General features: G+C 38.4%; 1 protein-coding gene across 1 annotated transcript; it reads left to right on the forward strand.

Annotated features, from left to right (window-relative positions):
- Positions 1-8: 8 nt before the first annotated feature.
- Positions 9-27,041, forward strand: NSL1 (NSL1 component of MIS12 kinetochore complex). The gene is made up of 6 exons (XM_070395761.1): positions 9-255; positions 4,114-4,192; positions 10,115-10,245; positions 14,268-14,322; positions 24,646-24,713; positions 25,430-27,041. The coding sequence occupies exons 1-6, from the start codon at positions 22-24 to the stop codon at positions 25,706-25,708; spliced, it is 846 nt and encodes a 281-aa protein (XP_070251862.1). The 5' UTR covers positions 9-21; the 3' UTR covers positions 25,709-27,041.

The raw sequence follows: 27,041 nt of genomic DNA on the forward strand, positions 1-27,041 counted from the left end.
CCCCCGCTTCAAACTGGGAAAATGGCGGGGGCTCCTGAGTTGCTGAGCCTTTCGCCTCCGCGGGACGCGGAGCGAGCGGCCGGGACAGAAGACCGCACCCCGGGCCCCGCCACTCCCCGCGAGGACTTCCGCGTGCGCTGCACCTCGAAGCAGGCCGTGCTGGAGCTGGTGGAACTGTGCGGCCGCTTCGTGCGACAGCTCGGGGACGCGCTGCCGGAGGAGATTCGGGAGCCCGCGCTGCGAGACGCGCAGTGGGTACGGGCCCAGTAGCCGGCACTTGTCGTTTCACCCTCTTCCCCGGTCTCGGGGCTCGAGGGGCTGCGCGGGCAGAGTTAGCGGTGCCCACGCTCAGGAAGAGCAGCCCGAGGAGCGCGAGGGGACGAAATAGATCTAGTGGCCGCCGGGCGTTAGTTACCTAGAGAGACCCACGCTGCCCAATAGAAAAGAACCAGGCGAGCTATGTAGGTAACTTATTAAAAGTTAGAAAAGACAGGTGAAATTCACTGCAATAACATGTTTTACTTAACCCACTATGACCAAGAGAGCGTTTTAATTTAATAATAATAATTTTAAAAACCCGAAGGAGATGTTTTTCGTGCTTTTGTTAGCGCCCAGCTTTTCGCATTTGGTGTCCGAAACGGACAGCTCATCTTCTTTGGGATGAGCCGCCTTTCAAGGCCTGGCAGCTCCCCGTTCGCGGGCACGCAGGTCCGGGAGGGTTTCTCCAGGAACGGGAATCCTGGAAGTCAGTCGGGCACCAGGCTAGCTTTTGGCCTTTCCTTTTTGCCTGTTTTTTAAGAATATCTTGTGAAGAGAGTGAAAACATCTCCCCTATAAGTCTAAACCAGATAAGGAAGCTTTCTTGATTATCAACTTCTCCTAAGATCATAACTGGCCCTTAGAGCACATTTCCTCTTCCTTTCTCAAATATTTTGTAAATAAAGCCTTTGAAGATAGGTTTTTTGTTGGGTTTTTTTTTTTTTTGAGGGGAAAGGTACAACAAATGGAGGGATTGGTGGCTGTCATAACAAAGCACACATTTTATATGTAGAAAAAAAAGCTTAAAAATTTTAAATGCAGCACACCTGTGAGCGTGAATGATCACAATGCAAACAATAAAAATAAAGGTGAAGTGGAAGGCGAATGAAGAAATCCTCCCCGAGTTGTGCTGTATGCCCGTTTTGTGTAAACAGTGGCTCTTATTCCCTCCTGTAACCAAGGGGAGAATAGAAGCTCTCAGTGGTTTTTTGGGAAGGAGACTGTTTTATTGTGTAACGATCTTAAAGGTTGCCCCTTTCTAGGAACTGCGAAGGGAAACGACCAAGGGAGTCGACTTGTGTTTTATTTTAAATAGGAGAACAAATAAAAGGCAGAGGCTTTAATTATGTTCATGTACCTCTGTCTAAAACCACATAATATAGTAACAGATTTTCTTAAAAAAAATAGTATTGGTACAGTTGTGCCAATACTACAATGATAATTTGTATTCCCAGATAATCTTTGGAAGTTCACATATAAAGTAAATATTTTACTTTATAAAAGTTTTAAAGTGTAAAATAATGTACTTTATTTCATAATTATGCATTATTTGATTTATGCTTATTTTAAATTATACAAAATACCAAATATATCCTCATTGCAAAAAAAAAAAAAAAAAATAACATAAAGCAAAGCCTTTGAATTTCCCTTCCCCATCCCTCTTCTTTCCTGGAAAGAATTTACTATTTTGGAGGGTACATAGAGGTTATAATCCATCTACACCCTTCTTTATGTTTTTACATCTCTCTCTCTCACTTTCTCTCTTTCCCCCTCTCTTTCTGGTTTTTTGTTTTGTTTTAAACATTAATTGTCATGCTGATGTATTGTTAGCAACCTGCTCTCCCCCATTTTTTTTTCTTTTACCAAATATGTCTGTCAATATTATGTACAAATATACTTCATTCTTTTTAAGTATTGCATGGTATGGATATATTGAATATTTAACCATTCTAATAATTTTGAATTTAAATTTTGTGATTTTTCTCCTCAGTATTTTATAATTTCAAACAGTGCTAAAATAAACATTCCTAGTGCATCCTCTTTATGTTCTTACTAGAGGCCCAGTGCATGACATTTGTGCACTGGGGCAGGGGAAGGGGGGCCCTCAGCCTGGCCCATGACCTCTCGCAGTCTGGGACGCCCAAGGGGTCCTTAGTGCCGCTGTGGAGGTGGGAGAGGCTCACGCCACTACGCTTGCCAGCCGTGAGCCTGGTTTCTGGCTGAGCAGTTCTCCCCCTGTGGGAGCACACTGACCACCAGGGGGCAGCTCCTGCGATGAGTGTCTGCCCCTTGGTGGTCAGTGTGCATCATAGCGACCAGTCGTTCAGCCGTTTGGTCAATTTGCACATTAGGCTTTTATTATATAGGATTTCACTTCTAGCAATGTATCCTAACCTAAAGGACTATTCTCATCCTATATAATGAGATGACCGGTCGCTATGATGTGCACTGACCACCAAGGGGCAGACGCTCAACACAGGAGCTGTCCCCAGCCTGCAGGCCCCAGGCCAGCCAAGGTGGGTGCTAGTGGGGGCCCCCTGTTCACCCTGCCGGTTACCACGCAGAGGGAGGCGACCAGCGGCGGTGAGGGGCGGGGGTGGCGCCAGGCCGGCCAAGGTGGGTGCCAGCAGGGGCCTCCTGATTGCCCTGCCGGTCGGCCCTGATCTCCGGCCAGGTCTAGGGACCCTACCCCGTGCATGAATTTTGTGCACCGGGCCTCTAGTTGTTAGATAATAGGGAATGTGCATTCAAAATTTTAGTGGTGCTTCCATATTCCTTTAATCTTTTATTTTCTTTTAGTTTTTGTTAATTCTCACCCTAGGGTTTTTTTTACCATTGAAAAAGAGTGGAGGCGGGGGTGGGGGTGGGGGCAAGAGAGAGTAACATCGATGTGATAGAAACACATTGATTGGTTGCCTCCTGCACATGCCCCGAACAGGGTTGGGAAGTGAATTGAACCCCTGACCTTTAAGTTTGCAGGCTGATACCATTGAGCAACACTGGCCAGGGCAGTCCTTTATTTTTTAATGTATTAACATTTAAAAAAGTAATTCTTTATTGTTGAAAGTATTATATATGTCCCTTTTTTCCCCCATTGACTCCCTCCAGCCAGCCCTCACCCCCCCTACCCCTGTCCCAGGCCTTCAGCACCCTATTATCTGTGTCCATGGGTTATGCATATATGCATATAAGGTCTTTGGTTGATTACCTCCTACCCACCAACCCTCTCTGCCTTCCCCTACAAAAAAATAGACTAGTACAGTGAACACCCATATATCCATCACCGAATTTAACAGTTATCAAAAATTTGTTACTTCTAAAAAAAAAAATTTGTTACTTCTTATTTTCACACAAATTCGAGATGTCATGTGATTTCATCCTACATATTTCAGTATACATCTCTAAAAAATACAGTCCTTTATAAAGCAGACATAATTTCACTTTCTTTTAAGCATATATATTTTTCTTCTTGTTAACAATGACGTTCATTCACAGCATATGTAGTACTTACACTCTTGAGATTCAACTGAGCCTAAATTTGTTAGCTTTTATTTTTTTATTTCATTCAAGAAGCATATATATTTTTGTTTGAAAGAATATTCTGAAATTTTGGATTGAATTATCTCATAGGTAGCTTAATGGCTATCAGTGAAAGTGTAGGTAGAATTAATTGCAATGGAATCTCCATTAAAAATAGTATACTAATAGGCTAGTCTGCTACTTTTTAAATATTCTCTTTCACAAATCTGAAATTATGCCCTGGCAGGCATTGCTCAGTGGTTAGAGTGTTGGCCTACACACCAAAGGGTTTGATTCCAGTCAAGGGTGGCACGTACCTGGGTTGCAGGTGTGATCCCTGCCCCCGGTTGGGACATGTTGGGAGGCAACCAATCCATGTGTCTCTCTCACATCAATGTTTCTTTCTCTTCCCACCTTCTTTCCCTTCCATTCTAGCAATCCATGGAAAAAATATCCTCAGCGAGGATTAACAAAAAACAGATTATCTTGCCAAAATGTTTAAATTCAGTATTTAAAGTTATTTTTAGTGACATTACTATTGTGAATGTATTGCAGACTTTTGAATCTGCTGTGCAAGAGAATGTCAGCATTAATGGGCAGGCATGGCAAGAAGCTTCAGATGATTGTTTCAGGGGTAAGTGATGTAACTTTCTCCTTTGGTTGCTAATTTCTGAGTTATTTTTGTAGCTATTTTATTTTGAGTCCTCATTTTCAGTGTTACTTCTCTTTAAAATGTATTTTATGGGAGGGGGGAGAGAAAACTAATCTAGAAGAATATTGGTTGTAATCTGAGGAAAACAACATAGTAGGTACCTTGATCTTTATATTTCTGCTGGCATCTCAACGAGACTTTCATCAGATCAATCTTTAAAAGTACCCTTGTGAATAGTTGCTTGGAAAATACTGTGAAACTATCCCCAGATGAAGAAAAAGGCCCAGAGAATTCCTGTGATTAATACCTTATGAATCAAGTTGTATTTTTACAAGTGATCCTTAGACAGTGAAGTACCCTTAGAAATGTGAAGTTAAACTATAAGAATACTATGTCAAGTATGAGATCAATATTTAGAGAGACCTCCTTAAAAAGACAGAACATTTTCCTGGTCCAAAGCAGACTTGATTGTACCCTAACTAATGTTATTGACATATCTAAAGAAATCCAAGTTTTTGTTAGAAAGGAAATGTTCAGTGTAGGAAGAAAAAATTCAGTAGAAAAATAATGATCAGTGTGGGAAAAGAAGCACAATTCTTCAGCAGTGTCCTGAAGAAGTGGGCCAGCGTGTTTTGTCTGTCCCCATAGTGATATTATAGAGACCTGACCAGCATAGTTTAATACCACTTTTAACTGTTCTGATTATTCAGATACCCTTGAGCTGATTCCAAGCCCATCAAATAACCCTCTGTGGTTGTAATTTTTTTCTCAATATTGAGATAATACTTTGCCCAGAAGACTTGGGATTATTAAAGGGATAGGCAAAAGTAGGTTTACAATTGTAATACAAACAAATAATACAATAATTAATAAATAATAATACAAGAATAAACTGTTTTGTGTACTCACAGCTATAAGCCTACTTTTGCACATCCCTATGTAGTAGTCATCTCCTCAGAGTTACTATATCTACTTTCTGGTTTACGTATTAAGACATTAAAAACAGTAACATTGGATTTCTCAAATATTATTAGAGTAATTGTAGGGAAGAGGGAGTACATCAGAACCATCTAGAAGTTCAAGCTATACAGCCTTTACTGTGTCTTTATCTGACTCTTTTTCTCTAAGGTCACTTTGGAATTGCTTTATTGATTGGCATAGATTGCCTTTAGCAATAGGATTAATCAATTTATAGATTAACACATATATTTCCTGACAGGTTGGTAACCTGGGTGGAGTATGTATATCTTTGTCCCTTTCCCCCCTTATAACTGTGAGGGAAAATAGTTATAATCTGCTTTTTTCATGGGCACTTGATAAATGTCAACCACTATGCCAAATGCCGGGAAGTAGATGCAAGGACATGGTCCTTACCATTTAGCAACTCATCGTTAATGGAAGGAAATGGACAAGGACACTATACTCTTTGGGAAGTGGGAGCAGACATAACACAGTAGGTTGTTAAATGCATGTAATAAATGAGAATGTGCTAGACAGAAAGGAAGTAGGAAGGACATTTCAAGGAGAGGAAACAGCATGTGCAAAGGCACAAAGGAGTGCTATGTTTTGAAAATGTCAGAAGTGAATTGGGAAAACTAATGGCGGATATGGTCAGAAAGATAAGTTGGGGCCAGATCACAGAGCCCTCTAGGATGTGCTGAAGAATTTGTACTTTACCTTGTACGTCAGTGGTTCTCAACCTTCTGGCCCTTTAAATACAGTTCCTCATGTTGTGACCAATCATAAAATTATCTTCATTGCTACTTCATAACTGTAATGTTGCTACTGTTATGAATCGTAATGTAAATATCTGATATGCAGGATGGTCTTAGGCGACCCCTGTGAAAGGGTCGTTCGACCGCCAAAGGGGTCGCGACCCACAGGTTGAGAACCACGGTTGCAGATAATGGGGAACTGGTGAAGGCTTTTTTTTTTTTTTTTAATTAAATCTTTATTGTTCAGATTATTACATTTGTTCCTCTTTTTTCCCCCCATAACTCCCCTCCTTCCAGCTCCCACCCCACCCTCCCCCCTCATTCCCCACCCACTGTGTTCATCCATAGGTGCATGATTTTTGTCCAGTCAGTTCCCGCATCTCCCACACCCCTTTTTCCCCCAAGAATAGTCAGTCTATTCCCTTTCTATGTCCCTGATTCTATTATAATCACCAGTTCATTCTGTACATCAGGTTATTTATTCACTTGATTCTTAGATTCATTTGTTGATAGATGCATGTTTGTTGTTCATAATTTGTATCTTTACCTTTTTCTTCTTCTTCCTCTTCTTAAAGGATACCTTTCAGCATTTCATATAATACTGGTTTGGCGGTGATGAACTCCTTTAGCTTTTCCTTATCTGTGAAGCTCTTTATCTGACTTTCAATTCTGAATGATAGCTTTGCTGGATAAAGTAATCTTGGTTGTAGGTTCTTGGTATTCAGCACTTTGAATATTTCTTGCCATTCCCTTCTGGCCTGCAAAGTTTCTGTTGAGAAATCAGCTGACAGTCGTATGGGTATTCCCTTGTAGGTAATTAAGCCTCTTTCTCTTGCTGCTTTTAAGATTTTCTCTTTGTCTTTTGCTCTTGGCATTTTAATGATGATGTGTCTTGGTGTGGTCCTCTTTGGATTCCTTTTGTTTGGGGTTCTCTGCGCTTCTTGGACCTGTAAGTCCATTTCTTTCTCCAGGTGGGGGAAGTTTTCTGCCATTATTTCTTGAAATAGGTTTTCAATATCTTGCTGTCTCTCATCTTCTGGCACTCCAATGACTCTGATATTAGTCCGCTTAAAGCTGTCCCAGAGGCTCCTTACACTATCTTCACACTTTCGGATTCTTTTTTCATTTTGCTTTTCCAATTGGGTGTTTTTTGTCGAATCTTTGGTTTGATTATTGTACTCCTCTGGTCTGCTATTGGGTATAATATTCTTTATTTCAGTCCGTGTATGCTTACTTTCTAATTTCTTTATCGTAGCATCGAGGGTCTCATTAGTTTTCGTGAGGCTCTGCACAAATTTATGGCAAGCCCTCAAAATTGCGATTCTTAGCTCCATATCCTCCATTTCTGTCATGTTTCTTTGTCTCCGCATCTTTTATGCTTTCTTGGTGCACCCCCTTGTGGTCTCTGTGCGCAGTCTTGTTCTAGCCAAGCCTTAATTGTTGTAGTTAACACTAGAGGGGTTTGACCACCAGGCCGGCTGGCTGTGGAAATCAGCTGTGTGGAAAACGTCTGCCTTCTGGGGAGGTGCTAATCCAGCCTTTGCCTGAGGCAATCGGCAAATGGCTGTGCGCAGGCTTTGGGCGGGGCGGGATCAACAGGGCGGGCGGAGGGAGCAGTTATGGCCACGCTCAGTCCCGTTCCCAGAGGCTCTGCTTCTCAGAACCCCGGCAGCCGCTGCAAACCTCGGAGAGAAAGTTGCCCTCAGGTTCCAACTGATGCCGGATAATCCCGCTTCTCCCGTTTGAGTCTGGAGCCCAGAGTCTGAGACTCACTCCCGACAGAAAACGACAACCGAGCCCTCAGCCACCAGCCCGCTTTGCGCGCGCACCTCGGTACCTTTGTATTTTCCACACTGCGCCGCCTCTGAGCCTCGATTTGCTGTTCTCTTTCCTTCTAGTTGTAGAGTCTCTCTTCAGCCAGCCTTCCTGTGGTTCTGGGTGATGTCCGTTCAGTCTTTTAGTTGTATTTTTGAAATGGTTGTTTGCGGCAGCGGTCTCCGGTGTTTACCTACGCCGCCATCTTGGTCTCCCCTTTTTTTTTTTTTTTTAATATATTTTTATTGATTTCAGAGAGGAAGGGAGAGGAAGAGAGAGATGGAAACATCAATGATGAAAGGGAATCATCGATTGGTTGCCTCCTGCACGTTGGATGGAGCCCGCAACCCAGGCATGTGCCCTTGACTGGAATCGAACCTGGGACCCTTTGGTCCGCAGGCTGATGCTCTATCCACTGAGCCAAACCGGCCAGGGCTGGTGAAGGCTTTTAAAGTAGAACTTACACGAAAGCTAACTGCTGGCTCTGTGTGCAGATGAATTGGAGAAGGGAAAAATTCAAGGCAGGCAAACCTTAGGGAGGTTATTGCAGTAGTACAGCATAGTACCATGAAGATCTGCCCTATGACAGTGGGAAAGGAGAGAAAGAAAAAGGTGCAAGAGATGTTCAGCAGATAGAATTAATAGGGTTTGTATCTGATCTTGATACATAGAAGCAATAAGTAAGCTTCACAAGGGCAGAGGTTTTTGTCTATTTTATTCCATGAGATCATTGTATAAATGAGTGGACAAACAAATGAATGAGCAAATGAATGAATATAGGGAACATAGGAATATACATATAAGTGAAAGCAACTTCTTTTCTGCCCCTTAACTACCCTGAGTGGACTTGATTTTAGGACGATTGACCAGGCACATTTAAAAATTAAAATATAAGTTCCTTGAAAGCAGGGACTATATTTTTTTCTCATTACTATGTTTTTAACACTTAGTTTGACACACAGTAGGCACCTACTAAATATTTGTTGAATTAATGACTCTTCCCTGCTCAAATTGTTTATACATTTCACTTTTACAGCTTTATCATTAGATGGCGCTATAAAATCATTTTCTTCCCTACGTGGAAGATTTAGCTGGGAGACTTTATTTTTTATTTTTTATTTTTTAGCTGATTGTGAAATAGTACATTCTTCCTTTCAGGTTAGTGATTAATCTTTTCAAATGGATAAATTAAAATTTAGGGGAGGCTGCTTATTTAAATGACTTTTCAAAGTAAGAAATGACCATATCTCTTTTAATAATCTTCAAAATAAGTAATTTAGTTGGACTTAATATTTGTTACATAAATGAAAGGCCATACTGCACCTCAGTTATCTCTACCCAATATGTAAATATATGCTGATATATATCAGAAGTGTCTAAAAAGGGTTCCAAAAAATATGTATGGTTCTTCTCACTAATGAAGCTTTGACATAGCAGAACACAAGCTATTAGACCAGTTAAGCTTATGACCTTTAGTATTTAATAAAACTTTAAAAAAATTTATTGATTTTAGAGAGAAAGGAAGGGAGAGAGAAACATTGATTTTTTTTCTCCACGCATTTATGCATTTGCTGGTTGCTTTTTTTAAAAAAGAAAATATTTTTATTGCTTTTAGACAGGATGGGAGAGGGAAAGAGAGAGAGAAATATCAATGATGAGAGAATCATTGATCGGCTGCCTCCTGCATGCCCCCTACTGGGGATTGAGCCCACAACTCAGGCATGTGCCCTTATGGGATTTGAACTCGGGACCCTTCAGTCCACAGGCTGACGCTCTATCCACTGAGCCAAACCAGCCAGGGCCATTGGTTGCTTCTTGTATGTGCCTTGACCTGAGATCGAACTGCAACCTTGGCATATTGGGATGATGCTCTAACTAACTGAGCTAACTGGCCGGGGCCTCTTTCCTCCTATAACTGTGAGAGTATTATAATAGAAGTTAGTATTTAGTATTTAAAAAAAAAAATAGGTTTCTCTGATTAATCAATTGTTCAATATATGAATGAATCAATCACCAAAGTGAGGGCATCCACTAACTTGCCATATTTGTTTTCCTTAATTACTTTGTGTTTTCTAAATTTAGTTTAATTACATTACATGTCTATGTAGAACAGGGGTCCTCAAACTACAGCCCCCGGGCCACATGCAAATACAAATATTATATTTGTTTCTGTTTTGGTTTTTTTACTTCAAAATAAGATATGTGCAGTGTGCATAGGAATTTGTTCATAGTTTTTTTTTTAACTATAGTCCTGCCCTCCAACGGTTTGAGGGACAGTGAACTGGCCCCCTGTTTAAAAAGTTTGAGGACCCCTGATGTAGAATATAAACAGTGTTTTAAGAAATTTTTTTGATATGTTTTTTTCTTTAAATAGATTCTGATATCAAAGAACTTGAAGATCACTTTGATGAAATCATAGTAGACTTAGCCACGAAACGTAAGCAGTATCCCAGAAAGATCCTTGAATGTGTCATAAAAATTATAAAAGCAAAACAAGAAATTCTGGTAAGATGATTTATCTTTAAAATAGTAAAGTTTATGTTGTGTGTTTTACTACAATAAAAAATTAAAGTATAGAATTCATGTAGAGATAAATGACATTTTTATTTTTCCTTTAATTACTACTGTTTTTGTCTCTTGAAGACTTTTTCCTGTTCTAACATACTAACATAGACTTTGAAGATGGAAGATTGACAATGACTTTATAATTCTGATACCAGGAAGGAAAAAAAAAAAGAGAAATTTATTTTTTAAGGCTTTTCTTTCTATTTGTCATTTGTGTTTAGCATATTATTTGTATACCAGTGGCCCTGCACACGAATCTGTTCTCAAGTAGCTCGCTGCTCCACCCTCCTGTAGCTCTCTGCCGCAGGTAGCTTGCTGCCCCGCCCTCCTGCTGATTGGTCGTTATGTGATAGCATCCTGACCAATTTGCATATTACCCTATTTTAAGTATAGATGAGTACATATTTTGGAAGACCCTTTAGTTAAATTCATGGTGAAAACTGAGTACCTTTTCGTAATACTGAAATTTGCTTTATGAATTGTGTGTAATTTGTTTAGCTCCCAAAGTCATGATGGGTCAAAAGTAGGTTTGCTGGGAAGTGGCTTTGGCCTCTACAGCTAGAAATACATGTTGTTTTACATTGTGATATTCTCTTTTCCCTTAGTTTTTAAAATGAGCATACTTTACATAAAAATCTTTTGATTACTTTCAGGAATTGTTTTAGACAGTAAAGGCAGGTACTTTACCTAAAATATTTTAGTCATTCTATGAGAAAAAATATTTATAAGCAGAATTTTTCCTTTTTTCTTCTGTAGCACTTATTCTTCAAAGAAATACTCTACTTCATTCCCCACCCCCTTTTTAAAGTTTTCTTAGGAAAGACATTCAAAATGTGTCTCCTTTCCTATTAACTACCCCTCCTTCCCTGAAAAAACCCTAGTAATCAGTATTGCATAAAAGAAAGAAAGTTGGCAGGCCTAATCAAGGTACTGCTGTGGAAGTTTAAAAGTGATGCAAAACGGATGGGGTGAAGATACTAAAGACAGTTTCTTTTTTAATTTTTATTTGTTTTATTTTTTAATTTTTAAAGAGAGGACATAGACTCCACTTTTCTTAAACATATATTTTTATTGATTTCAGAGAGGAAGCGGGAGAGAGAGAGAGAGAGAGAGAGAGAGACATCAATGATGAGAGAGAATCATTGATTGGCTGCCTCCTGCACGCTCCCACTGGGGATCAAGCCTGCAACCCAGGCATGTGCCTTTGACCGGAATTGAACCTGGGACCCTTCAGTCTGCAGGCTGATGCTCTATCCACCGAGCCAAACCGGCTAGGGCAAGACAGCTTCTTTTTTAAAATTTATTTTTTATTTATTATTTTTTTTGTTTTCAAGAAAAACGATTTTAAGTATAATAATATCACCAAAACTGTACAAACAGCATATCACAAAAGTTGTAGGAAATATTAAAAATCTGCAAATAACAGGATTACTTCTATTCTAAGACAGCTTCTTTTTTCTCTTGCTCAATCCCTCCACTACCACCCCCAGTCCCCAGCTCCCAAGACAGCTTTTTAAAAAACCTTTTTGGCTCTTGCTAGATTTGGGCAAGAGAAAGGAGGAAGATTTTCCTCTTTCTTTTTGCCTGAATTGTGAATCCTGTCCCTGTAATTCTGCTACTGTAGTCCTAGTGTATCACAGGATATATAGGCTTTAATGTGCTGACATGGCAGTGGCAGCCACTTTTAAAAACAGTTTCTGTGGGAATATGAGTTCTGAGTTCCAAACCCTTGTCTTAAAGTGAACTTTTTGAAAAACAGTTCACTCATAATTTGGAGACTACCTAGTACTTGAAACAAAAAATGTAGTCTCTGTGCCTTTAATTTGCTTGATTGCTTGTCTTAAGTTTTTTTTTTTTTTTTTTTCTTGTTACATCCGTATTTATTTATTTATTTATTTTAAAAAAAATCTTTATTGTTCAGATTATTACATTTGTTCCTCTTTTTTCCCCCCATAACTCCCCTCCTTCCAGCTCCCACCCCACCCTCCACCCTCACTCCCCACCCACTGAGTTCATCCATAGGTGCATGATTTTTGTCCAGTCACTTCCCGCATCTCCCACACCCCTTTTCCCCCAAGAATAGTCAGTCCATTCCCTTTCTATGTCCCTGATTCATTATAGTCACCAGTTCATTCTGTACATCAGGTTATTTATTCACTTGATTCTTAGATTCATTTGTTGATAGATGCATATTTGTTGTTCATAATTTGTATCTTTACCTTTTTCTTCTTCTTCCTCTTCTTAAAGGATACCTTTCAGCATTTCATATAATACTGGTTTGGCGGTGATGAACTCCTTTAGTTTTTCCTTATCTGTGAAGCTCTTTATCTGACCTTCAATTCTGAATGATAGCTTTGCTGGATAAAGTAATCTTGGTTGTAGGTTCTTGGTATTCAGCACTTTGAATATTTCTTGCCATTCCCTTCTGGCCTGCAAAGTTTCTGTTGAGAAATCAGCTGACAGTCGTATGGGTATTCCCTTGTAGGTAATTGAGCCTCTTTCTCTTGCTGCTTTTAAGATTTTCTCTTTGTCTTTTGCTCTTGGCATTTTAATGATGATGTGTCTTGGTGTGGTCCTCTTTGGATTCCTTTTGTTTGGGGTTCTCTGCACTTCTTGGACCTGTAAGTCCATTTCTTTCTCCAGGTGGGGGAAGTTTTCTGCCATTATTTCTTGAAATAGGTTTTCAATATCTTGCTGTCTCTCATCTTCTGGCACTCCAATGACTCTGATATTAGTCCGCTTAAAGCTGTCCCAGAGGCTCCTTACACTATCTTCACACTTTCGGATTCTTTTTTCATTTTGCTTTTCCAATTGGGTGTTTTTTGTCGAATCTTTGTTTTGATTCTTGTGCTCCTCTGGTCTGCTATTGGGTATAATATTCTTTATTTCAGTCCGTGTATGCTTACTTTCTAATTTCTTTATCGTAGCATCGAGGGTCTCATTAGTTTTCGTGAGGCTCTGCACAAATTTATGGCAAGCCCTCAAAATTGCGATTCTTAGCTCCATATCCTCCATTTCTGTCATGTTTTTTTGTCTCCGCATCTTTTATGCTTTCTTGGTGCACCCCCTTGTGGTCTCTGTGCGCAGTCTTGTTCTAGCCAAGCCTTAATTGTTGTAGTTAACACTAGAGGGATTTGACCACCCGGCCGACTGGCTGTGGAAATCAGCTGTGGGAAAACTTCAGTCCTCAGGGGAGGCGCTAGTCCAGCCCTTGCCTGAGGCGATCGGCAAATGGCTGTGCGCAGGGTTTGGGCGGGGCGGGCTCAACAGGGCGGGGGGAGGGAGCAGCTATGGCCGCTCTCAGTCCGTCCCCAGGGGCTCTGCCTCTCTGTCCCAGCAATCGCTGCAAACCTCGGAGGGGCCGTAGCCAGACAGTCCCGCTTCTCCCGTTTGAGTCTGGGTCCCTAGAGACTCGCCCGGATCTGTAGCCCAGAGTCTGAGACTCACTCCTGATTGAAAACGACAATCGCGCCCTCAGCCGCCAGCCCGCTTTGCGCGCGCACCCTCACCACCGCACCGCCGTACCTTTAAATTTTCCACACTGCGCCTCCGCTGAGCGTCGGAATGCTGTTGTTTTTGCTTCTAGTTGAAGAGACTCTCCTCATCCAGCCTTCCCGTGGTTCTGGTTGATGTCCGCTCCGACTTTTAGTTGTATTTTTGAAGTGGTTGTCCACGGCGGCAGTCTCTGGTGTTTATCTATGCCGCCCTTAAGTTTTTTATGGTGTAATTTCTTAGTGTATGCAGTAGGTGGCAATACTATAAAAGGTATAGTTCAGACTTAGATTGATCTTTTCTTTTCCTCTCCCTTTCCTACAAATTGCAGGATTTCATTTTGGGAGTTTTTTTGGGGGGCAAAAGAATGGTACAACTAATAGTATATTTGCTTACATTAGCTGAAGAAAATGTTTATATGAGGCATTAAGTGGTGAAATTAAATCTGTTTTAATTTATATTATGTTTAGAAGGAATACCACCCTGTTGTACGCCCATTGGACCTAAAATATGACCCTGATCCAGGTGAGTCTGTTCATTTGTGGTAAAAATGCAGAATCAGCTTGTAACTTTTATGGGTTCCTGATACTCATTTATTTATTTATTTTTATTTTTTTTAAAATATATTTTATTGATTTTTTACAGAGAGGAAGAGAGAGGGACAGAGCCAGAAACACTGATGAGAGAGAAACATCGATCAGCTGCCTCCTGCACACCCCCGACTGGGGATGTGCCCGCAACCAAGGCACATGCCCTTGGCCGGAATTGAACCCGGGACCCTTCAGTCCACAGGCCGACGCTCTATCCACTGAGCCAAACCAGTCAGGGCCTGATACTCATTTAAAGGTGTCAGCATCAAGGGTATCTTCCCTTTGATGCTCCAACTCACTACCAGCCAGCCATGTTTAGCTCTTTACTAAGGATATGAGAAGTTGCTCTAAACCTACTGACTTAGAATCTCTAGGAATAGGACCCAGAAATCTGGGCTTTATAAAGCTTTCTCCTGACCTAGACTATTATAACAGCTTTCCAGTCTCTAACTTTTATTATAATACTCTCCCATCTCTAACTTTGTACTATGGCCAGGTTAAACTATTGAAGTACTCATGGTGTCACTTCCCAGTGTCGCCTTCATTGGTTTTTATTCTTTACAAAATAAAATCCACTAAAAATACAATGTTGAACTTAAGAAGAGATGTACACTTATTACACCTTTCAACTCAATTCTGTTTCCATTTAGATCCATGCTCTAAAACAGAGAAATCAAATTGATACAAAGTTATGTAAACCCAGAAACAAGGGCATTGCTAAAAATGTGGGATCATTATATTTTTAAGTGGCTCCATTCTCACATTTAAAAATTTGTAACAATTTTCCTAAGAAACCTTTTGGAATTTACTTATGGCATGCAAAAGTACTGCTTCTGAGGTATTAAAAAAATTGTTAAGACCTGATTAATTTGTAAGGGATAGTTATATGTATGGCTTTGAGGACCTTACTTTTGTTGAATTCTGAGCTACCAGAAGGTCTCCTTGCCCTCCCCCTAACCCCCAAGTTAATGGAATAAATTACAAAGGGGAAATACAAGCATAAAGATACTCTGAAAGTGCTTAAAATCACAGCATTCACTGTGTTTGAAATAAAAATTGACCTAGACTTAATGCTTAGTTGTCATGGTTCACCAAAAAGGGATAGTTGCCAAATGCAGTGGTTGAAATATACTTGTTTTGGTTTTGAGCAACATAAAAATAAGAATCGAAACTTGTGGTATCATAATATTCTCAAGTATTATGACTTTTTAGACACAGTTAATTCCCTCTAAAGAAACTTGGTGACCTTTTTATCTTAGGAAGGAAAACAGATTTGCTTTAATGATCCCTTAAAGGTCTACATGATTTTATTCCTACCATTCCAATAATTGTATTAGAAAAATCTCTGTATCATATGATTCTGATTTCAAAAGTAAGCAAAGGAATAATTAGAGTCTATCTTCTGGATAAATTTTGAGGAGATTTGGTCATTATACGTTTTCATAATGTTTATAAGCTTAGAATAGCATCAGCTCTTTAAGCACAGCAAAATTAGCTTGCAGTTATATTAGCTTGCTGTACACCCTTGGACAAGTCACTTCAAGCATTAGTTTCCTTATGATAAGGGACCTAATGCTTTCGGTGTGAATACTAACTCTAAATATTACAGACACGTTCCTGCCTACTTATTTGAGGTCGCTTATGAATCATATGAGATAAGGGGCTCTGTATAACTAAAATACATGAATAGTAATTGGTAAGGAGATGCTATGTAATAATAACCCTATTATAAATTTTATCCCATTTACAATGGTTTGCCTTTTAATATTGCATAGCTTATAATGCATCTAGTTGGTAAAATCATATTAAATTAATTAAAATGGCTTAATGTGGAAAACAAATTTATATGGAACATAAAAATCTAAATAAGCTGCATGAGAAAACTCATTGGAACTTCTTGAAAGTTTCTTTTTGTTACTAGACTATTAAGTGATATCAAATGTTTTTGAAAGCTGATACTTTTTAAAAAGGTTGTCTGGTTTTCAAAACAATATAGTCTCCCCTTGGTTACTGGGAGGATTGGTTCCAGGACCCCCCACAGATATAAAAATCCACAGATTCGTAAATCGTTTACATAATCTACTCACATCCTTCTGTATAATTTTATTATCTCTAAATTTCTTATTATATCTAATACAATGTAAGTGCTGTGTAAATAATTGTTATACTATATTGCTTAGGGAATAATGAGAAAAAAAGTCATACATGTTTAGTACAGACACAGTTATCACTGGCCTAACTACATCGTACATATCAGCAACAATGTAACTTTTTTTCATCCATGGATATAGAATCCCAGATACAGAGGAGCAACTGAACATAGGCAGTGTATACTGTATAACATTGGTTTGGCATAGTTATGTTAGGAACTTTAGGGAATACAGAGGTAAGGTAAAGTAGACAGATGCTCCCCATAAAGAGCTTATGTCTGAGTGGAAGAAATAGGAGATAAACATAAAATAGGATTCTATCGTGCCCTCTAACTGGTTCCTTTCCCAGTTTTCTCCGTTGGATAAAATGGCACCTTCATGTACACATTGCTTTAGCCATAAGTTAACCTTGAGTTTTTCCTCTTCGGAGCTCCTCATATCCAGTCTATCAATAAGTTACACAAATTATTCCATGGAAATATAATCTTACTTTAATCTACTTCATCTCATTATTATCACCTCGAGTCTCGGTCACCATTACTCTAGCCAGGATTTTTACACATGCTTTCTAGAAGGGCTTCCTGTTTCACTCTTGCTCTCTTCCATTTCATTGTGCAGACATCAGGCACAATTGATTTTTTAAAAATTATTTCAAATATATCAAACATAGAAAATATGGAGTACAACATAATGGCATCTTTGTACCTACCACTCATACTTGAGGGCTATTCACATTTTGCCAAGTTTGCTTCAGACCTTTTCAGGAACTAAAAGGTATGGATATAGCTGAAACTTTGTTTGTAGCCCTCCACCATCCCATTCCACTCCCTCTTCAGAAGTAACCACTATCCTCAAGCTGAGTGGATCCTTTGTATTCATGCTCTCATAAGTTTGTAAACGTAGAGGTTATTTGTTATTTGTTTTTTTCAAAGAGGGGATAAGATTCATCTACAAAATTGTTTAAGCCTAGGGTGCATGTCTGTGGGCATGATATTTGACTTAACCGATTTACTATACTTCTCTTTTTTTTGTTTTTGTTCATAGAAATATTAACTGTGTGTATACTTGCGATATTCTTTTGAAATTTTCTGTATTCATTCAATGATGTTTTGGAAAAAGATGGGGAGTTTGTGAACCTCAAGTCAACTTGACTAGAAGTCTAAGATACTTTTAAAAACACAAATCAGCTTTCATTCTCTGCTTAAAATCCTAAAAGCTTCCAATTTTAAAATATACAGTAAACTTCAAACTTCTTGGCATTCCCCTTACATAATCTGGCTCCCACCTACCTCTCCAAATTCATTTCAGGCACGTTCCTTTTTGCTCTAACCACCCTAATTAAAATAGCCTCTCCTCAATTCTCAATCATAACACTTATTTCCTTAATAGCATTTGTTACAATATGCAAGTATTCGTGTGTTCCCTTGCTTATGGTCTCTCACAAAACTGAAAGGTCCATGAGCTTTCTTACTTGAGTTTGCATTATGTAGCCAGCATATGGCACCATGCTCAATAAATACTGAATGACCACTCTTCATCTACATAGTCAGTATGTTTATTGATTGTCTGCTATAGGCCAGAACTGTTCTCAATGTGGAGGATATAATGGTGGCCAACACAGACAAGATCCTTGCTCTATGGATCTTACATTCTCGTGGGAACAGAAGAGTATAAACAAATTTAAAAATAAATAATATCAGCACTAGAGTGGTTGTTTAGGTATGGGAAACACTTTTCTGAGGAAGTAACAAGAAGGAATTTATCTTGTGACAAGAGGAAGAGCTTTTCAGTTAGAGAGAAGAGCTAGAACAAGTTTCTATATCAAGAATGGGCTTGAATATTTATGGAACAAAAGACCACTGAGGCTGTAGTGGAGGGGATAGAGGGAAAGAGCATTACAGGATAAGGCTTAGGCTAGATAACACAACTAGGAGTTTGAAAGTCTTTGGTGCCTTAAGAGAGATACAGAACTGAAGGAGCTGGTGGGGTGCAGGTGGGAGCGGATGCAGAAGGTTACACACCTGCTACAGATCTGTTTAAGTTGTAGCATAGGGTTATCTTCCAGAAAGTCATAAATCACAGCTCAATTTTTGGTTTCATTTTTACCAGGGATGCTGCTTTACTCTTTACGGTTCTTATGCTTTTAGTTACTCCTTTAGAACCAGTACAAGCCAGCCATTCTATGTTATGTCTGCTCATGTACATGCTTGCTCACTCATGCTCTAAAGTACATTGGAAATAGAAAGGAAGCACTCAGTTAATACTTTTTTGATGAATTTCTGAATTTTTGCAGGCTTTTGGAATTTTATGTTTCCTACTTTAGTCAGTCCAGTGACCTGAAAGCAAAACTAGGTTGATTACTCAATCTTTCACTTCCACTTTTTCATTTCCCTATGTTTTAGAAAGCCAGTGACTAGGGAAGGCAGTATCTTCAAGGGTGCTTAACTTCCACATTTTAAAGAACAAACTTGTTTTTTTAATATCCTTGCATCAATCTTCTGATTAGCTGTCTACCAATAGGATGAGTTTTCATAATCTTTTGTGATCCTACTAATAAAACTAATAATTGCTCCCATATTGTCTTCTTTTTCAAAATGTTCTTTGAAGTTAATTAAAGAGACTTTTCCCCCTCGTCCTTCACTAAACATGTAGTGATGACAAGGAGCTATTTTAAGTTTCTCTACAGTAGACTTGATGATACTTCCAGTTCTTTTGCTGACCCTATAAACAGAGGACTTAAGAGCCAGTTCCTCTTCTTCCTAATAATGCCAACTTGCTTAAGCCACTGCCAGCATTTTTACAGGTAGCCACCCACTTACAAATTGTAATGTTTCAAGAATTCATAATTAACCTGAGCTTTGGAATTTGAAATGCATTTCCCCCTGAAAAACACAAATCTATCTATATACTAGAAGCCTAAGCAACCGTTACGGCGGAACGACCAGAATGACTGGTGTGCACTGACCGCCTGGGGGACACCGCTCAGCCAAAACCAGGCTTATGGCTGGTGAGCGCAGCGGTGGTGGTGGGAGCCTCTCCCACCTCCAAGGCAGTGCTAAGGAGCAGCGAGCGGGTGGGCGGTAAGGAGCGAGGGGTCCTGGACTGCGAGGGGGACACAGGGAGTGGGCCTAAGCCAGCAGGCGGACATCCCCCTGGGTTGTCCAGACTGTGAGAGGGTGCAGGCCAGGCTGAGGGCCCCCCAACCCCAGTGCACAAATTTCATGCACCGGGCCTCTAGTGGTATTATAAATGGATAAGTTTCTAGGCCAACCTTTAAAGACCTGTTTAACCTATCAAGTAGCTGAACTACTATATTTGTGATGAAAAATATTAGGAATTTCCCATTTCAGATGCACATTAGTTCTACTACATGTTGTCTAAATAGGATTTGGGATCTCTAAACACCTTTGTGTATGATGAGAGGGTAAATAGTGGTGCCATGAAGATATTCCCATCAAGGCTGTGGAAAGAAAGCCATTGGGAATGTGTGTGGCTCCATCTCTTTCAGGGCAGTGACCAGCCATTGGCATGGAGATAGTCTTGAGTTAAGTGTTTGTATATCAGGAGTATCTATATGTTCTTACTAGTTACAAAATAATCTTGAGAGAGTGAGTGAAAAGTTTATATATTTTGAAATTTCTGAAGCAGATATTAATGTTGGAAAATGTTTTTTTGATGCATTTACAGATAACAGTCACATATTTAGTGATCATTTTTGTATTTGTTTTTCTCCCCTTTATATACTATATTTTTAATCTTTGTGTATTTGGTTTTATTCTTAAAATTATTGATTCTTTTTAGTTTTCAATTAAAGGAATTTAATTCACTTAACTTAAACATACTGTAATATTAATAGTTAAAATAGATTTAACTGTAGAATTGTTCTATTTTTAATTCTTTACTAGGCATAATATGTTTTTATTTCAAGAGGTTTTCATGCCATAACTGGTTTGGCTCAGTGGACAGAGTGTCAACTTGCAGACTGAAGGGTCCTGGGTTTGATTTTGGTCAAGGGCACATTCCTGGTTGCGGGCTCAATTTCCATAGGGGGTGTGCAGGAGTCAGCAGATCAATGATTCTTTCATCATTGATGTTTCTATCTCTCTCTTCCTCTCCCGTCCTCTCTGAAGTCAATAAAAACATATTTTTTAAAAAAGAGGATTTCATTATGTTGGAGCTGATTTTTGACCACTTTTAGATTTTATTCTTATGAGTAGAGTATGATTTTTGACAAAGTGATGTTTTGGAAAGTTATAGAATATAGAAGAGCAAGTGTTTTGGATTCTAGGAAGTATGGTTCCACTTCTATTCAATTCTGGGTACATTTTTCAGCTCTTGCAGCTTGTTTCCTTATCTATAAAAGGAGGCTAACGAAACCTGCTTGCCTCACAGGGTTGCTAAAGGTATTACATCAGATTGATTGACAGTGTATGCCAGCTCATACTACTATAGGGATGGGCTGTCAGAGGATCAGTTAGGGAAAGTTTTCATGCCATTGTGTTTCTCTTCTCTGAACTCTCTTTTTCTTTTTGACACCTAATTTCTCAAAAGAATAATCTATACTGATTAGCTTCACTTTTAATCTCTCCCTTTGTAAAAAAAACAAAAACATAAGAACAGCAGTATTAATATTTGTAATGTTAATTGCTTTAGTTTTCTTTTTGCTTTGTTTGCTTTCGTGTCTATCAATTCTTTCCTGTACACTCCGATAGGACTGTAAAATTCCTCTCACTGTGGTAAACACTTCAGGTTATCCATCAAATCCATTTTTAAAACCTTTTCTTTTTCTTGAGGTATTCCTCTGGGAGCCTTTTGTCTTCCTGTTCTAATCTGGACTGGTTGCTCTCTAGGCCTGGTGCAAAACTTATATCCTGTCTGTTCCTTTCCTCATCACCCTGGGAATTTCCTTTCCTTCTCTAATGTTTTGAATCATGTTTCCTGGTTCCTGTGTTTTCTTCTTTCTTGATTTATTCCCTTGTTTTGGTATAGCACTTCCTCTCCCACCTTACCTCCTACCCCGCCTCCTCTCCAGCCTCCAGCACCAAATCTATTTAAGGTGACTCTCTTTGTAACACCTGTAAAGCTTTTACTCCTTTCAATTCCCCTGTTGGATTGACCTCACCCTCCTTTGTGCCTCCACAGAACCCTCTATCATAGCCTTGTCCATCATACACATGGAGCACTCTACATGCCAAGCATTGTGTTCAACACTGGGGAGTCCAAGGTTGAGAGAATGAGGTTCTTGTTCCCAAGCAAGTTCTGATAATGAACAGCTTGATTCTCACTGGAGGCAGTACTGCCCCCTAGTGGTCCTTTTGGAAAAGTGGGGGTTCAGAGAGTCGGGCCTGTGGACTGAAGGGTCCCGGGTTCGATTCTGGTCAAGGGTACATGCCCGGGTGGCAGGCTCGATCCCCAGTAGGGGGCGTGCAAGAGGCAGCCAATCAATGATTCTCTCTCATCATTGATGTTGCTATCTCTCTTTCCTCTCTGAAATCAATAAAAATATATTTTGAAAAAGTGGGGGTTGGAAAGTGTTTGGTTAACCATAGTAATAGGGGGGTACAGCTGGCATTTTGTAGTCAAGAGATAAGAATACTGAATGTCTTATATGTCCAGCACAACTTTAGAATATTCCACCAGACATTTATGTGTGAACATATGTTTATAATTATCTAAGCCTGGGGCCTGACTCCTTTTTACACACAAACCCAAACTACTCTTGGTACTTTTTACATTGTCATTGCTTGTGCAGCAGATGGAGAACAGCTGTTGTTGTCCATCAGTGTGGGTTTATAGACAATTAAAAAGTAGCACATGTTTTTAAAAAATTAAGGATACTTTGGATGATAGATTCTTTTGTAAACCATGCAATAACAATGAAGAATATGATTGTCTTGCCCTATACATATAAGTAGGACAATTTTCTAGAGTAAATATTTAAAAAGATTTTGTTCGTTATTATGTGTATGCATGTATATACTGTATTAGGGTGTACATACAGTGCTCAGCTTAATGACTTTATATCCCCACCTACACATAAACACATGTAACTACCTTGCTCTAGAATGCAGAGTGTCTGCATAGTTGGGAAACAGGATAAATTTATTTTTAAACAGTGTGTTAGATACATTTTCAAGTAATATGCCCATTGCATTTTCATGTGTACAATAAATATAATTATTAGAATATAGGGGACTATAGGCTTGGGTAGGAAAAAAATTACATTGCTATTTTCACTAACCTCAAACTGAAATTTAGCATTTCCTTTCCATTTAGAATGCAGGAAATGGTGGTGATACTAGCCATACCTGTAACTTTTTTTGCTACTAGAAGCCACAGATATTTTCAATTTCAGTTGTTGCAGATACTTCACAATATTGTTTATACTCATTATTTTCATTTTACAGTAATTATTAGACCTGCCACTTGATGATGTTATTTAAGTCATTAGTAAAGGGACACATGTTACATATACAACTTTTTAAAAAAAGTATATTTTATTGATTTTTTTACAGAGAGGAAGGGAGAGGGATAGAGTCAGAAACATCGATGAGAGAGAAACACCGACCAGCTGCCTCCTGCACACTCCCCACTGGGGATGCGCCTGCAACCAAGGTACATGCCCTTGACCGGAATTGAACCCGGGACCCTTGAGTCCGCAGGCCGACACTCTATCCACTGAGCCAAACCGATCAGGGCAGAACTTTTAAATAATCATATTTTTAAATTTTATTTTAAAACATTCTGAAATTCTAGAGTAAGCAAAACTAATGTATAATGATAGAAATCACATGAATGGTTGCTTCCTATAGAGAAAGTTGACTGGGGAAGGGGAACAAAAGAATGTTCTGGAGTGATGGAAATGTCCATCCTGGTATATATTTGTTAAAGGTGATTGAATGCTAAACTTAAGATATATATTTCACTGTATGTAAATTATATGTCAATTTTAAAAACCAGTATATTAAAAAAGTATTCTGAGAAGGGGTCTATAGGCTTCATTGGATTTCAAAAGAAATTTCTGGTAACAAAAATGGTTAAGAACCCTTTCTTGAGCCCATCATGTTACCTTTGAGTGCCTACTCTTTCAGGGCCTGCTTTCAACTTTGAGTGCCTACTTTCTCTCATTTGCTTTTACTATTCATTTCCTTTTTTTCTAGAAGTGTTCTCACTTTTTTGAGCTAAAGAAAGTCAGAAAAGGAAAATAGCAGCTATGAAAGAAATTATTTTCTTGACTTATTTGCCATTCTCTTGAAGCTGATAAAGTTATAGTCCAACATAGTTATGTACTTGTTTGCCTAGACTTTATGAAATTTCTGCCCTGGCTGATGTGGCTCAGTTGGTTAGAGTGTCCTCCTGTGCACCAAAGGGTCTCAGGTTTGATTCCCGGTCAGGACACTGGAAATAAAAAGGAAATTTCTAGTGACTGAAAATTAATTTGTAGACAATTTCATAATGGAATGATTTTTCACATTTCTGGTTTCTCTTGGAGTTTTAGGTTTTATCCCTGAATATGCAGGTCTGTTATGAAGTAGCCGTGAACACTTATAACAGAGATTAAAAGAAAATAAAATGTATTTGGAATTAGAAAAGCATCAAAGAAGTAAGAAAAGAAAAATTAATATACTACCGACAATCTATTCCAGAAGTTCTATTTAGGTATCTTTGATGCAGTGTGAATACAAATTCTAAAGTCCAAATATGTTTTATTTTTATAAAATTCAGAATAGTATAAATATCAAATATTAGCCCATGTTTATTTTAAATGTGATGATAGGGCTTGAAGATGTTAAACATAATGGTAAATAATATAGGAACAAACATGCTTTCTTCTGGAGTCACAGTGTTAAGACTACTCATAATACAACTCTTGTCTATCATCTTATGTGTATAACTGTTTCTTTTACTCTACTGTTCTTATGTTTTTAGTCTTATGTATCTAGATAAGTTTAAAAGGATACTTGTTTTAATAGATTATAAACTATCCTAAGAAAGCTTGAACTAAGGTGAATAGTCCTGACAGATGTTTATCTAGGTAGCATCTGCATGTCTTTTATGATGTTATTAGATTTAAAAATGTAAAATACTGTTTGGCGGTTTCTTTGCAGCCTCTCGTGTGGAAAATTTGAGATGCAGAGGAGAAACAGTAGCTAAGGAGATCAGTGAAGCCATGAAGGTAAAAGCTATATGCTAAAAAATTATAAAATGAACAAAATCGGTAGCTAGGTATTTGCTTTTAGCAGCCATATGTGTTTTAGTCTATTGTAATAGGAATTCTTAGTAGTTTTTAAAATAGGTCATTAATGACTTAATTAAGCAACAGTGACATTCAGAATAACTACCATTTATTAGATACCTACTGTGTGCCAGTATTATACCTGGCTTCTTTAAAGGTTGGTTATATTTTTGAGTTCTGAGAGTTAGCAGTCCAATAAATGATTTTGGATAATAATACCAGCTAACATTTAGTGAGCATTTAACATGAATCAGGTACCACTTAACTGCTTTACATATATTACCTCATTATGCTTCCAATAACCCTATGAGATAGGTACTGCTATTTCCCTATTTTACAGCTGAAGAAACTGAGGCACAGAGAGGCTAACTAGATTGCCCAAATAAGTAACTCAGCCAGGATTTAAACTCTGGTTATTTGGCTCCAGAGCTTATATTGTTAACCACTATAGTATATAGCATATCAAATAGGAATCTTAATATCTTCTATACTAATAAAAGGGTAATATGCTAATTAGACCGGACATCTTCCGGACAAAGCCACAAAGTGGCAGCGGCCGAGGTAGAGGCGGTTAGGGGCAATCAGGCTAGCAGCTGTGTGTTTCTGTTTCAACCTGAGATTAATTTTGAGTATTATTGTTTGTTTACTTTTTTAAGTCCTTGCCTGCATTAATTGAACAAGGTGATGGATTTTCCCAAGTTTTGAAGATGCAGCCTGTTATCCAACTCCAGAGAATCCACCAAGAAGTCTTTTCCAGTTGTTATAGGGAGCCAGATGTTAAACCTGAGAGCTTTATAACACAAATAGAAACCACACCAACAGAGACTTCTACCAGCAAAACCACTAACGTGGTACTGAAAAGAAAGCAAACTAAAGACTGCCCCCAGAGAAAATGGTATCCATTGCGGCCAAAGAGAATTTATCTTGATACGTAGGCTATTTTTGTTTATCTCGGGAGTTGAAATTAGGCACTGTCAGCATTTAGATTAAAGTCTGATGCCTAGACAGAACTTCATTTAAAATAACAAGTAACTCTTTAGTGATTTCTTTATACAGATGTAATAACTGTCCTGGGGTATGATGTAATATTGTATTTCCTCAATGTTTCGTCTATAGTCGATGAAAAGCATAGTTTTAAATGTTGGCACAAAGCCCATCAATGAGTATAAACAGTACAATCTTTTACTGTCCTTAAATGCCATCAACTCTTGGCTGCTTTACAGCTTTTATGGAATTTTATGAGTAACATTCTGTCAGTTTCCTGGATATACTGCTTTCTTTAAAAAAGAGCTGTGTAACAGTTGTCTTCATTTAAGTGCTGAGAGGAATCACCAGTTCTGCACAGGAACACATGGAGGGTTTTTGTTTTTGTTTTTTTGGTGTTTTTTTTGTTTTCAATGTGATTTGTTTTATCAAATGAATGTGCAAATGAAAGACTAGCTTTGACTTTGTTACTCTAGTTCAGCTAATTTAGGTCTGTGAGTTTAATTGTAGGAAGTTTTGTTTTTATTTTGTTATAAGACGAGACAGCTATTATTTGTGGAAGAATTTCTCCCAATATTTCTTGCCCACACATTGTTTTCCATAGACCTTTTAATTTTTAAGCATAATTTGACTTGTGAATAATATTTTTTAAGGATTTCTCATTATTTCTTTGTATATGACTCCAGTTCAAAAATATACATCAGAGTAATACATTAAGAAATTGTCATGTGGAATAAATATAGATGTAATCATACTGAACTATTTTATATTTAAGGATGTTTATATATCAAGGATATAATCATTGGTAGAAGTCTGAGAAAGCTATATTGCCCCTACTTCGAATATTTAACTACAGTTCCTTATAGCTCCTGCTGTGTCTTTTACTCATATTAACACAATGTAGGCAGGGCTATCTAACTTGCCAACTGTTTCCCCTTTTGATGATTGTACCTTCATTCATTTGCAAAGGAATTTATTAATCATGAGGTTGGAAATCTATACTTCTTGTGTTTATTATGTGTTAATAATCATAAATGTCAAAATGTGACAGAAAGTCTGTCTCAATTAGGAAAACTTACATAGCCACTTTATGGTATTCTGTATTTTAATGTTACAATTTGAGATCTGTATATTTGTATAAAGCAGTTTGTTTTTTATTAAAATAATGTGCAATGACTAAAATCTTTATACTGTTTTTTTTGCAAGAGTTGTCTTAGGCACTTTTGAACCCAGCTTTAGTTGAATGGTAGCTCAGTACCTTGCATTTCAGAACATACTAAATTT

This window comes from Myotis yumanensis, unplaced genomic scaffold (assembly GCF_028538775.1).
Source record: "Myotis yumanensis isolate MYYU_CA2020_CCGP unplaced genomic scaffold, mMyoYum1.0.hap1 SCAF_17, whole genome shotgun sequence".
In the NCBI taxonomy this organism is placed as follows: Eukaryota; Metazoa; Chordata; class Mammalia; order Chiroptera; family Vespertilionidae; genus Myotis; species Myotis yumanensis.